We start from the raw sequence: 13240 nt of genomic DNA, 5'->3' as shown, positions 1-13240 counted from the left end.
AAGATATTAATTTCCAGAATGGATTAGGTCATGTGTATCAAGCCTACGAGTGCGTAGTTGGGGCACGAGTCTACCTATGTCTCCTGAAGGTGTTAAATGATTGGCAACTGCAAATATCAAAAAATGATGATGACAATAAATACTAGTTGTTAAGCTCTTGGGTAGTCATTTATATATTGGGAAGTGTCTGAATGTCCTTTTTGATTTTGTCTAAAAAAGCTAAGCTAAGTATCTGAAAATTAACACTGTCTGAATTTGAAGTAATGTATTATAAGTACAGCTTTATTTCAAATCTAGAAACTATTCTTTCCGATAAACTCAATCAGTGATCTCGTAGGACGACCTATGATAGATTGGTTGATTTATTCTTATAAATTATATATTCATGACTTACCACTCATGCCCTTGATGTGATATCCATCTGTTGCCTGACTGTCCATAACACCTGCTATATCAATGTGTGCCCAATCAACATTATTGACAACAAACTCCTTTAAAAAGGCAGCTGCTGAGCAAGCACCACCTGATCTCCCTTTACCAAGGTTATTCAAGTCTGCCACCAAGGACTCTTGCATCTCTTTCAGGTACTCATCATGTAATGGCATTCTCCAAAATGGGTCATTGGCTGATTTACCTGCTGCTTCCAGACGTGTCCAAAGTGTGTCTGAGTTGGTGAATACACCTGCAAATACATTACCCAATGCAACATCCATAGCTCCTGTCAGTGTAGCAAGATCAATAAGACTGGCAAGTGGATACTTTGAACTGATGTAATGTAGTGCATCAGCCTAATATATAACAAGGTCAACCTTTTTTGTGTATATACGCAATAAAGTCAATTACCAAAATCAGACGTCCTTCAGCATCTGTGTCAAGAATTTCAATAGATTTACCATTCATAGCCTTGATAACATCACCTGGCTTAGTAGCCTGGCCTGATGGCATATTTTCACAAAGTGGAGTAACAGCGATAACATTGACAGGTAGCTTTAACTTTGCAATACCGTAAAGTGCGCCTGCTACTGTAGCTGCACCACCCATATCGCCCTTCATCAGGGCCATGTTATTAGATGGCTTTAAAGAGATTCCTCCACTACAGGAATATTAACGATTGAAATGGACATCCTACTGTCAACTTACGAGTCAAAGGTGACGCCTTTACCAACCAATCCATGTGCTTTATCTCCTTCTTTTCCACCTTTATAATGAATCTCCAAGAATCTCAGTGGTTCACGACTGATAAAATGTGGTGTTGAGTAATATGTTCTATGTATCATCATTACTGTTTACCTTCCCTTAGCCACAGCTAAAAACGCATTCATGTTTTGCTTTATGGCCCATTCTTCGTCTCTAACGATGACTTCAACATTTTCAAGCCCGGCCAAGAGATAAGCGACCTCCTCAGCAAAGAGTTTGGGCGTCATTAAATTACTAGGCGAGGTCATGAGCATGCGAGCTACATTTTGAGACGCAGCCATAATTTGTCCCTTCTCCCAGTCTGGGTTTGACTTCAGGGGCTCAACCTCTATCGCATCCTCTTTTTCTTTGGTCTTGAGCTTATCAAATGAGAACTGTGCCAAAACGGCACCTTCTCCAGCACCTTGAGCGTGCATACAAGACAAGTCAATGCCAATCTTTTTGGCACCCAAGGGTTTGAGTGCGTGTAAGCCAAGTGCTGTCTATGTGTACATGAATAGAGCAGTTCTTTTTCTATATTTTCTTCCTTACTGCGCGTCGAGCTGTCTCAGGCTCATTCTTCTTTTCTTGTTCGATTCCAACAATCGCTACTTGCTTAAGCCCCTTGATGTCATAGAGTACTCTCACGTCGTCCTTTTTTTTAAAGTTGGAGGCTGATAGTTGATGCTCAATCAGTTGTCGAGTTTCTTGCGAGATATCCAGTGTTTCAATAGTTGGTTTCTTGTTTTGAACAGAAGCACCAACGATGACTGCATCAAATCTCTTTGCAGTTGAGAATAATCGCGTTGTTTGTCTGACACATGTCAATCGATGCATTTTATGCGCAAGGGTAAAAAAAAAAAGAAAAAGAGAGGGGGAAGCGCGAATGAAAATGTTGTATCCAAATAAGGCAATCACTAGACCTCTCTGTCCTGGAAACGTCCCCCTTCCTTCTTCAGCTCAATTTTCACTTCCAATAAGCATTATCTGAATGGTAAAGCTTCGTAAAAAAAAAGAAAAAAGGAGAGTTCATTGGTCCTTAAATTGAAAAAAGATTGACTCAAAGAGTACCATTCGAACAAAAAGTCATAGGTACAGGGTTGATATTAAGGGTAAGCAGCACACATCGATCCTCATTGTGTCTATTCCACACTATGATGAACCTAACCCTCCCGCCATAAGGCTACATCTTCAGATACTCTCATCACAGTAAAGCATACGCGTGATCTTCCCTCATTTGACCCTTATCTTTCTCTTCCAGGTACTTCTCTTTAGCGTGCCATTCTATTCAACGATTTATCTACCTTTGCTGACAATAGAAATAGATGTGGTATCTATGACCTCAAGAACTGACAGTCATTATGAAAGCAGAGGCCTCCCCCTCCAAGGTGTTCTTTATGCATCCTTATTTTAAACTCCATCTTTGATAAACATGTGAATTTGCTTTTTATTCTCTTTTTTTTTCTTCTTCAAAAAGTGCTATGTTAAAGGCGGCCAACCAAGTGTTACAGGACCCACTTAAATACATTGTGGTTCCTATCTTGTTCTTTCTATATAATTTACTATTACTCACTTATGGATCCTTATTTGAACCATGGATGGTTGTGTATAAACTGTATTGCGTCTTGTAATAACACTTTTTGTTCTTTATATAGCAAAAATGGCACAAGTATAAAGAAAATAAACCAGAGAATAGGATGATCAATCAACTAAAGAATGCCAAAACATTTGAAGAATGGCAAGAAAGAGCAAAGGAACTGGATAAATACCTAAGTAAAAGTCAATGACTCCAAGAGATATCACTCTGACTCTTTTTCTAGAAAATGATCAATGGATTAATAAACCAGAATCAAAGATTTATGACTACAAATTGATCAAATCTCGCCTAGAACATCAGCGAAAGGCTCGTGAAATAGGTGATGTTGATAATATGATGTATCTCTTGAGAGTTGGATTACTCAGAAACTTTGGTGGAATCTGTGACAGAAGATTATTCTCGCATGCTTATGTTGGGTAAGGAAAATATGATCATGTCTGTATGTTGAGCCAATTTTTTTTTTTTTTTATTAAGAACAAAGCAATTGATTCAAGATTATATGGAAGAAGTCGTTCGACAAATCGAATATATTGAATCCACGCCCGACTTTGAGCCTCAAGCCAAACTCAAGTTCTTTAGCGATACGAGACAGAGCTTCGGTTGTTCTGCCTTGGTACTTCAAGGAGGAACTGCTTTGGCCTTGTATCATATTGGTATTGTCAAGGCCCTGAATGAACAAGGTCTCTTGCCCCGAATCATTAGTGGAACGGCGATTGGTGCCATGATTGCTGCATTGATCTGTATTCATACTGATGAAGAATTGCCTGTAAGCGAGAAAAAAAAAAAAAAAAGAAGAGCAAAGAAAGCTAATATAAATATCATAGACAATTCTTCAACCTGATGGTATCAATCTGACTGCATTTTCAAACAAGAGAGCTACAGGGTAAGAAAAATGAATAGTACATGAGAGTGATGAATGTTCACGTGATTCATCTCTGTAGGCACTTTAAGCGACGCATTACCCGATTCTTAAAATATGGTGAGTAACATGAGTACATTGTATTAAAAGTTATATTAACAACGTGTAGGTTATTTGATGGATATGAAGGTATTACAAGAGTGTGTGCGTGCCAATGTGGGCGATTTGACATTTGAAGAAGCCTATGCGAGATCAAAGCGTGTTCTCAACATTAGCGTATCATCCAGTCGTACACAAGAGGTACCGCAACTACTGAACTACCTGACAGCTCCTAATGTGGTAAGTTTTAAAACACTTAAAGTTTCCCCACTGATCCATCCATGTATGAAAAACGCAGCTTATCTGGAGTGCTGCATGTTGTTCAACTGCTTCTGCTGGGCTTTTTGGCAGTTGTGATTTGATGGCCAAGGACAAGAACGGCAATATCGTCAAATGGATCTCGTCCAATGTTAAATGGAACCATTGGTCCGAGACATCACCTGCAGAGAGCGAGACGCCTCTGTATCGACTCTCTGAGCTCTTTAATGTCAATCACTTTATCGTCTCCCAAGCAAGCATTTATGCTATTCCGTTTATTGCCAAGGCCCAAAATCTTCATCATGAAACCTTGATTCACAAGTTGGCCTATATCGTTGCTTCTGAGTTCAAGCATCGACTGTACCAGCTTGATCAGCTTCATCTGTTGCCCCGCGCTTTCCGTGGTGTGATTGAGGAAAAGATGTCGGGTAATGTCAATGTGGTGCCTGATTTGAACTTTTCGGTAAAAGAGAGAGAGACTTTTATTAAACAAAAACTCAACATTTTTGTATAGGATTTGAACATTTTGTTTTCAAACCCGTCTCATCAATCTTTAGCTTACTGGTAAAAAAAAAAAAAAAGAAAACAAGTGTGATATAGAAATAACCCTTTATCATAGGATATTGCATGGTGAAAGGTCTATTTGGCCGCTGATCGCATTTATAAAGACGCGTTGTATGATTGAACTAGCTTTAGACAGAGGTAAAAAGAATAGTGGTAAAGAGGAACAAAGATTGATATTTTGCTATTTTAGCTGTTTTGAGATTAAAGGCTATGAATGTCGAAAGAGAACCAGTAGTGGTTCGTAGTCGCTATATTGAAAACAAAAAGAGAGCAAAGTCGATGCATTAATGTATTCTTTTCTTCCATGCTTGAAGTTGACTCAATAGATTCTTTGATACCAAATTGTCTGTTTATATTTGTTTAAATTATTTCGTTTATCAGTAAATGCTCTTTTTTTTTTTTTACCTTCTGTTATCTTGTCTCCTATGACCATATAATGCCTACATAGATAACTCCAAGTGGAGGAAGAAATGATACTCACATGTTGTAAGTTTGTTATCTCTACTGTGCAATCAATCGCTTCTTTTGGTCGTTCTGTTTTCCATCCCTCAATGAAATCCTCCCATAAGGTAATCCATTGCAAAGGCAAAAGACACAGACCATCTTTGAGCACATGGCGTGGTGTATCTTTCCAACGAATGGACCGTTCTTTTTGCCGTACTTGCTTGAGTTCCAGTGTCTTTTGGTCATTCAAACAAAGTATGTTCACCCAATGCAGAGACAGGGAGGATGCGTAATATATTTCTGCTGTATAAGAATCCATACCTCCAATCTATTGCAAGATGAATGAGTTGCGTAAGATTTACATTGTACGTTTCTTACCCAGTCAAGACAAGCTTGGCAGAAGAACTCTGACATGTTGGGTTTATAATACACCTGATGCTTCTTCTTTCCTAACCGTGCATGGTGCCTTGTATGTCGATCACAGAGTACCTGACCACAATCTGTGCAGATAAAGAGATACTCTAGGTTTCCATTTTGACATTGGCTACACACATCGACATGTACATATTGCACATTTGTGTCTAGATGAGTGCATGGTAATCGGCCCATAGGCTTAACAACACATGCCTTGTACAGCTCTCGATACGTCAAGCTCGGATCATTGTACGTCACGTTGTAATCGTTGCGGCATCTTGCTTTCCAAAACGATTCGTCATAGTACAATACAGGATAGATCAGCGAAAGTGTCAGTAGATCTTCATGGTTTAGGTAATCAGCAATACACAATAAAATATCTATCAGCATTCTTTCCCCTTCTCACATAAAAAGATAAAAAGAAAGAGAAAGAGTGAAGGGGGTAAGGAATTTTTCTTTATTAAAAATATGATGCTACTGCCTCCAGCCAGCGTTTAATTGCATAAGTGTCAAAACTGCATCTAAAGGAAATTCGGTATGTTCTGTAGCAGGTCGCTCTGATCCTTCCTCCTTGTTGGATGCAGCAGCAGCGGCGGCTAGGGTCGAAGCTAGTAAAGCAGCCAGCTTTTCTTCAGGTTTGTTCGTGCTATCCATGTTGGGAAATGTAGGTAAAGCGGCTAGTTCATTGTTGGATGATGAAGAAGGGTTGTTTTCGATATGCGACGAGGACGACGATTGCTGCTGTTGGGGGTGGTATTGCTGTATATGATGTAGAAATTCAAGCAGCTGTAGAGATGAATTGATCGGCTTGTGTTGATCCTTGTTTTCTTCTGTGGTATGATTATCATTGTTGTTATTATTATTACTACTGCTACTATCATTATTCTTATTACTGCTGCTGTTATCATTCGCAGTATCTACTGTTGGTATTATTGACCCTGTGTTCTTTTGTTCCATTGAATCTGTGCTGTCTGTAGACTCTTCTCGTTTCTCGTTTCTCTGTTCTTGCAACACGTTATCTGCCACTGTATCCGTATTGTTTGTTGATGTAGTTGTAGTGCTAGCGGTGGCATTGCCTATTAACGCACGAGCAGCACCAGGAATACCAAGACTATTACAAAGCATCATTAAATAGTTGATATCTAACTGTTGCTGAGGTGACATGAATGACTGAGTTGGTGGTGGATGAGAGACGTTATGATTTTGGACAGCACCCAAGGAATTATCAATCACACCTTTCCTTCTCTCTTTTTCCTTTCGCTTTTGTTGTCTTTTTCGAAACTCTTCTTCGATCCAAGCTCGCTTATGTTCGTTGTCTTCTTTTCCAAATAATTTATGTGCTCGTTTATTCACGCGACAGCGTAAGTCATTATCTTTATCTACAAGAAATAAAGTTTTAAAAAAAGCATTCACGCGTAATGCTATAAAACTTACTTCTCTCTTCATTTTGCTGTCTCCAACGCTTTTTTCGTTCTCTGTTATCTGCTCTCACCTGTTAACATGTAGAAAAGTGTGTAAAGAAAACAAAGAAAGGGAGAAAGGGGGAAGTTCAACGTGACGATTACCTTTTGGTTCATGAGCTCACGTTTCAACAAGTCTGCAGGTAATGTACTGAGATCGATAGGTTCTCTTTTACGTTTATTACTTGTCGTTGTTGACGACGACGTTCCGGATGATGTTGCTATGGGTGCACTGGTTGTTGTTTCTTTTGAAGCCTCTAAGTTACTGTTATTATTGTTATTTGTGGCAGAAGCAGCAGCAGCAGCAGCTACGATAGAAGCAGCCAAGACCACGTTTGTTGAGTCTATAGTAGAGAATAGTTGCTGATAATTATTTGATACACCCATAGCTTGGGCAGTAGCATGAATGAGTGCTTGAGTCTCTTCAGGTGTCAATTGTTGAAGTTGTGAGGCAGCAGCAGTTAAGACATCATTGGTTGATTGTTCAAGATTGCCTGATGTCGTTGGCTGTTCTTGTTGCTCTTCTTCTTTTGGTGACGTTGACTGCTCTTTTTGCTTTTGGTCTTCTTGACTTGACTCTTGTTGCTGTTCCTTTGGATCTTGATTCATTTGTTTTTTCTATTAATTATAAAAAAAAAAAAAAAAAGAGAAGGGAAAAAAAAAAAACCAATTATTTTTATTTTACAGATTTCAAACACAAATTCTGGCCAATCAGACAATAGAAACGAACGAAAAGACTATGAAATGATGAGGATTTATCTAATTAAAAGAGTAAGAAGAGTAGAGGAAAGGTGAAAGAAAAGGATTGATTTATTAAGCAAGCAGTATATTATTGAGCGTATATCACTTTAAGGAGTATGAAATTATAAAGAGTGTGTGTACAGGTCAGATGATACAACACTGTTGCATTTAATCTCCATTTTACGCTTTTATTATTTACCTCTTTTTCTTTTTATTTTGTTTTCTTTATATATAAATAATGAAGGCTTGGAACTATTTATCGGGTTGGACAAACAGCTTTTCTTTACCTTCGAATATTCAAAAGAAGCTTTACAAGTTTTTGTTAAAGAGAGCCATTGGACCATTCCTTGAAAACGATCTAGATCTCGACAACTTTGACATTGAACTCGTTAATGGTTCTGTAGAACTAAGAGAACTCAAACTAAATTTGACTGTAAATGATTGTTTGTATGCGTTTACTGAAGATGAACTAAAGAATTTATAGAAATTAAATGAACTATTACAAGATTCACCTTTTATGGTTGAAAAAGGTCATGTTTCCAGCATTCATGCTTCATTACCTTGGGCAAATCATTGGAGCGGAGTATCCATAAAAATTCAAGGACTTGAATTAAATTTAGTTCCAGTCAAGCATAAAGAACAACAGCATCATAGAAAGCCAGGTAGATATATAAAAGAGATACGAGGCATACTTATAAATTATAGATATTTCAATAGAAGGATCTATAATGTCCTCTTCTTTGCATTTCGCAGATGATTTCTTAAAGTCAGAAGTAAAGCAACCAGATGAACAAGAAGATATCCAATCTCAAGGAGACGGCATCTATATCCTAACACGCACCATTGATAAGCTATTTGCACAGCTTAGAGTCGATGTCATAGACACAGTGATACATATCGTACACAAGTCAGATGCTCCATTATCACCAGACAGTAATAACACATGCTACAGCCTTGATGTTTCCATACCTAGAATTGCATACTTTGATGAGACACCTGAATTTAATAATAACAGCCATGCAACTAATACTATAGATGAAAGCTCTGTCATTGTACCAAATGAAACGATAAAGATAATTACTATATCTTCTCCAACCGTCTGGCTTAGATCTGCTCCCATCATCATAAGCGAGCAATCAGACCTATTTTATGACACTAACCCATATGAAGCACTCATATTCACCACAATGGATAAATCAAATTGGATAAGGATAAAGACGATACCATACAATGAAAACGCATTCCATATCAAACAAGTTGACTTTTTATTAACTCATTCCCGTATCATTATCACTCCAAGTCAATTTGCCTTCTTTATGGGCCTTTTAAACTTTACCCAGCAGGACCAGCCTCCTCCGACAAATACAGATATTTTGGGCGACTTGGACATGAGAAACCAAAAGCATTATACGACAATTCACTCAGATAATGACGAATCCGAACGAAAGATCAAGATACAGATATCGCTTATAGAATGCTTCATATTACATCAACATCCTTCAAACAACGTATCCATTCTCGATCAGGATCTCGTCGATCTAAACCAAGGATATACTCGATTGACAATGGACCAGCTCAATATTCGAATACAACAGTTCTCGAGCCATGATCAATGCGTCAATATCCGCTTGTCTGACCTGACATTAGATGAATGGATTGAGACTAACCATGGGCTACGATGCCAGCCTATGATTCAATTTGATGACAGTATCAAAAAGAGCTATTCTCATCAGGATTTATTCCCTTCCTTTTATGATACCGAGCAGTCTGTTGAGCGTAGTTCAGTGGAAGTTATTCGTATCAAGTTGGACAATAAAAGAGGTAATATATTACAGTCATTTGTCCACTTGTGTGTATATGTATATATATGAATGGTTCATGTAGGAAACATTTCATTGGACGAAGACATATATGTAGACATACAGGCATTTAAGCTTCTTGTGGATCCACGCACTGTAGATCGATTGGAACAATATATTTTGGCCATAATAAATAGATCTCCGCCGTCTTCATCACGACCAACACAACCACCACCGCCACAAAACTTGGATTTGAGCACCTCAGAAGTCCCAACCAACACTAAATTGCGTATCAAATGTGCCTTTATCCGTCTTGTACTTTTATCGCCTGATATGAGCCAAGCGACCAGCCGGTATGAGTACACTGATAAATGTCATGACTACCAACTGAGTGTCGATATCAAGAAACCTGTGATCAGCTGGTCATCCTCACCAAGTGAAGAAAAGAAAAAGGGCAGAAAGGAATCAAGCGGTCGAAGCTTTGCTCTACGTATTAATATTGATCTGAACTATATCAACGTGTTTATGAAAGAAGGTAACACGCGATGCATTTGTTAAAATTGGTTATTGAAGAATGTTTTTGTTGCTGTAGATGGCCTTGTCCAGTGTTGGTTTACAATAAAGACAGTACAGGATAAGGATTTACTATCTGACACACTGTCACCTAGCATCGAACTCACCATTAAAGATCCAGCATCGATACATCTTCAAACGGATGCATCCGAATTTGAACTTCCCCGAGTACTGTTTGATGAATTGCGGCAAGGTCAAAAGAATATGTCGATTGAAAATCAGTCAGATTCTGCTCTTATATTCAAACAGAGAACAATTGAAACCTCGGTATATAGTTCATAAGTCATGCAAAAACACGTTTAGTGACTCTTTCTCTTTCTATTGTTTAGCAACTAGTAGCCAACTGCCATTTTCCTCAGACATATATGAACTTGACAAAGAAGCGATGGGATAAAGTGCAGACTATTCAGAACGATTTGCTGCTTTGGCAACCACGGTTCCTATTGGATGTAGAGAAAACATCTGGAGAGCAACAGCAAGAAGGACCAAGTCTACTGTCGATTGTGGCAGTCATGAGCCAAGGTCTCTGGTACCTTCAGTCATCCGATGATCATCTCTACACGCTTGATTTTTCAGAGTTCAAGTATTTTGCTTGCATGAAGCATTTAGGAAGAAATGAAAATATTACGACATTGGATATTGAACAACTAGCCCTGAATGATATGATCAAACAGCGACCGTTGATCTGTAGAACGTTGCCCAAGATAATGGCAGTAAGTTTTTCATATTTATTTATACAAACTTACTCATCTCCTCTCTCTACCTATCTATCTTTTTATATATGCATAGTCTAGTAAGAATAAGCCAATGGTATCCGTCTTTTCTAGACTTTTGCTATTTCCAGATATGAATAGAATCAATAAAGATTCAAGTGTCGTTATCTGTAACTTGTGCTGGAAGGCGACTCCAGATATTAGTTTTATAGATCAGCTTATCTATTTTCAGCAAATGCCAGAGGATGTAAGTAGAACATATTGTGTGCGCAAATGCACGCGCCAGAGAGAGATAGCTTATTCAAATTGTAGATAAACATGATTGATCCTCCAACACAATGTGTTAAAGTGTACACAAATGTACTGGAAACCTCTATCGACTATGATCCTAATGACTACCCATTCCGGTGCGTTATCTTGGCGGACGGTATACAGGTGGTGACCGAGATCTTGACAGGACAGTCTATCCTTGAAATCAACATTTCTGTGGACAGCATTCAACTTTTGTTCTCTGAACTTAATCATGGCCCCCTAATAGACGAGAAGAACATGGGTAACAACAGTACATCAGAGGCATATTGGACTAACCTTGGCCTCATACCTTTGGCTGGATTAAGATCGATTGAACTTGATGTAAAATTAAAACTACTAGACCATATAATAGCGCCCAAGGCAGACGTGGCGCTGACAAATGCTACAATCCATCTAGACACTCATGCGGATTCTTTTCAGTCCTTGATCAACCTCATCACACATCTATCAACCCTCAAGGAAGATTTCGACAATGGTTCACAGTCGAAACAACCCTTTCATAAACTCCATTCACCTTCCACCGTCAAGCAATTTATGAATGAACAAGATATGCTGGCCAGCTTGGATGAGAATGCATTCAAGATGATGATGTCTAGAGAGAGCAAGATATCTCCTCCGACGCTAATCGAGGTACCTGAAGTTGAAGACTATGAGGAGGAATTTTACGCGTCACCCACCATTAAAACAGCATCACCCCCGATGAAACCACCAAGACATATTAAGAGATCAGAGGACATTGTGCGAATGCTAGTGTCAGATGAACTCGAGTTAGTCGATAACTTTTATGGTTCGTCCTCTTTGAACGCAACAAGCGAAACAAGAAACACACCCGAGAGAACGTTAGGGGCTGTTCTATCTCTCCATGTGAGCCATGTGAATCTTGTGTGGAAATTATACGACGGCTACGATTGGGACTACGTCCGTGCCGAAATGGCAGCACGAAAACACGATAGAAGAACGACGAGTACGACAGATCAGGGAGGTGGCTTCTACCAACGAAAACGAGATACGGCACAGATGGAGGTTCAACTGACGGGTATAGATGTCGACTTTCATCTTATGCCTACGCATGAAAAGACAGTCATGCGCTTCCAACTGCGCATAAAGGACGTAGATATTATTGACAACATCAAAACGTCAGCCTGGAAGAAGTTCCTAGGCTACATGAAATCACCTACTGTGTTTAGAGAAAAGGATGAACAAATGGTTGATATCCAGTTGACTTGTTTGCGGCCTGCAGATGATCCAGAACTGAGACTCAAAGCAAAGCTGCTACCTGTTCGACTCTATATCGACCAAGATGCTCTTAATTTCCTGGTTGGGTTCTTCACGTTTGATAAGACGATAGTAAAGTCTACGCCAATCATGAATTATATACCATCAAAGGAACCAAAGGCAGATGAGACATTCTTTCGTAAGTTATCTTTTTTTTTTTTTCTGTCAAAACAGAATGCTAATGACTTTTTACAGAGTCTGTCAATATCTTCCCTGTCACGCTCAAAGTGGACTATAAGCCCAAATATATCAATTACGGTAATCTTAAAGAAGGGCAACTTGCAGAGCTTATCAATTTATTCTCGCTTGATGGCGCAAAGGTGTCGCTTTGCCAAATCAAACTGACGGGTATAGCCGGCATTGATTCTTTGCTTGACAAGATCGCGCAAGAGTGGTTACCTCATATCAAACAAACACAGGTTCCGCATATGGTCTCTGGTGTCGCGCCTATCCGATCACTTACCAATCTGGGAACAGGTATGGCTGATCTTGTTTTGTTACCCATTCAACAGTACCGCAAGGATGGCCGTATCATGCGAGGTATTCAAAAGGGTACGATCTCGTTCGCTCGTGCTACAGCGATTGAAGCCATCAAGCTGAGTTCGCGTGTGGCGTCCGGAACCCAAGTGATCCTAGAACATGCAGATGATTTCTTTGCAGGTTCTCAACAGAACCATCAGCCTCAGGAGCATTTTGTGTATACGGATGAACACATGGCTCAAACTATTTTGGCAGTTCCTGCTGATGATGAAGAAGATGACGATGAAATACAGCAACCATCTCGAAATGTCATACGAGCTGTACCTGTGGCCGTCATTAGACCGATGATTGGGCTTACGGGTGCGTTTCAAAGTATATTTAACGGTCTTAGATACTCTATAGATCCTATCAGACGATTACAAAACGAAGATGTAAGTATGTTTTTATCATGTAAAAAAAAAAAAGACTAATCGTTT

At 39.1% G+C, this 13240-nt stretch overlaps 5 protein-coding genes across 5 annotated transcripts; 2 read left to right on the top strand and 3 right to left on the bottom strand.

Moving 5' to 3' along the window:
• Positions 1-293: 293 nt before the first annotated feature.
• RHIMIDRAFT_206445 (peptidase M17, leucyl aminopeptidase) lies at positions 294-1613 on the bottom strand (the record flags this gene model as incomplete). Its single annotated transcript, XM_023606908.1, has 5 exons — positions 294-343; positions 395-788; positions 844-1093; positions 1141-1236; positions 1291-1613. The coding sequence occupies 5 exons, from the start codon at positions 1611-1613 to the stop codon at positions 294-296; spliced, it is 1113 nt and encodes a 370-aa protein (XP_023463360.1).
• Positions 1614-2182: 569 nt separating this feature from the next.
• Positions 2183-4937, top strand: RHIMIDRAFT_261951 (patatin-domain-containing protein). Its single transcript, XM_023611582.1, has 13 exons — positions 2183-2288; positions 2359-2437; positions 2502-2777; positions 2832-2949; positions 2997-3189; positions 3248-3539; positions 3598-3656; positions 3715-3752; positions 3802-3971; positions 4030-4452; positions 4504-4553; positions 4609-4691; positions 4744-4937. The coding sequence occupies exons 3-13, from the start codon at positions 2658-2660 to the stop codon at positions 4839-4841; spliced, it is 1644 nt and encodes a 547-aa protein (XP_023463359.1). The 5' UTR covers positions 2183-2288; positions 2359-2437; positions 2502-2657; the 3' UTR covers positions 4842-4937.
• Positions 4938-4954: 17 nt separating this feature from the next.
• RHIMIDRAFT_240323 (uncharacterized protein) lies at positions 4955-5801 on the bottom strand (the record flags this gene model as incomplete). Its single annotated transcript, XM_023609353.1, has 3 exons — positions 4955-4993; positions 5059-5325; positions 5376-5801. 3 exons carry the CDS (start codon positions 5799-5801, stop codon positions 4955-4957), a joined length of 732 nt encoding a protein of 243 aa, XP_023463358.1.
• On the bottom strand, positions 5611-7513 carry RHIMIDRAFT_261950 (uncharacterized protein). The gene is made up of 3 exons (XM_023611581.1): positions 6977-7513; positions 6846-6903; positions 5611-6790 (listed from the first exon to the last, which is right to left on the bottom strand). The coding sequence occupies exons 1-3, from the start codon at positions 7478-7480 to the stop codon at positions 5886-5888; spliced, it is 1467 nt and encodes a 488-aa protein (XP_023463357.1). The 5' UTR covers positions 7481-7513; the 3' UTR covers positions 5611-5885.
• A 4699-nt stretch (positions 7514-12212) lies between these two features.
• RHIMIDRAFT_206312 (uncharacterized protein) lies at positions 12213-13234 on the top strand (the record flags this gene model as incomplete). Its single annotated transcript, XM_023606888.1, has 2 exons — positions 12213-12423; positions 12480-13234. The coding sequence occupies 2 exons, from the start codon at positions 12213-12215 to the stop codon at positions 13232-13234; spliced, it is 966 nt and encodes a 321-aa protein (XP_023463356.1).
• Between the last annotated feature and the right edge of the window lie 6 nt (positions 13235-13240).

Source organism: Rhizopus microsporus (assembly GCF_002708625.1).
Source record: "Rhizopus microsporus ATCC 52813 unplaced genomic scaffold scaffold_16, whole genome shotgun sequence".
Classification (NCBI taxonomy): Eukaryota; Fungi; Mucoromycota; class Mucoromycetes; order Mucorales; family Rhizopodaceae; genus Rhizopus; species Rhizopus microsporus.
The sequence above is the reverse complement of the archived record's forward strand: the minus strand, read 5'-3'. Positions and strand labels throughout refer to the sequence as shown.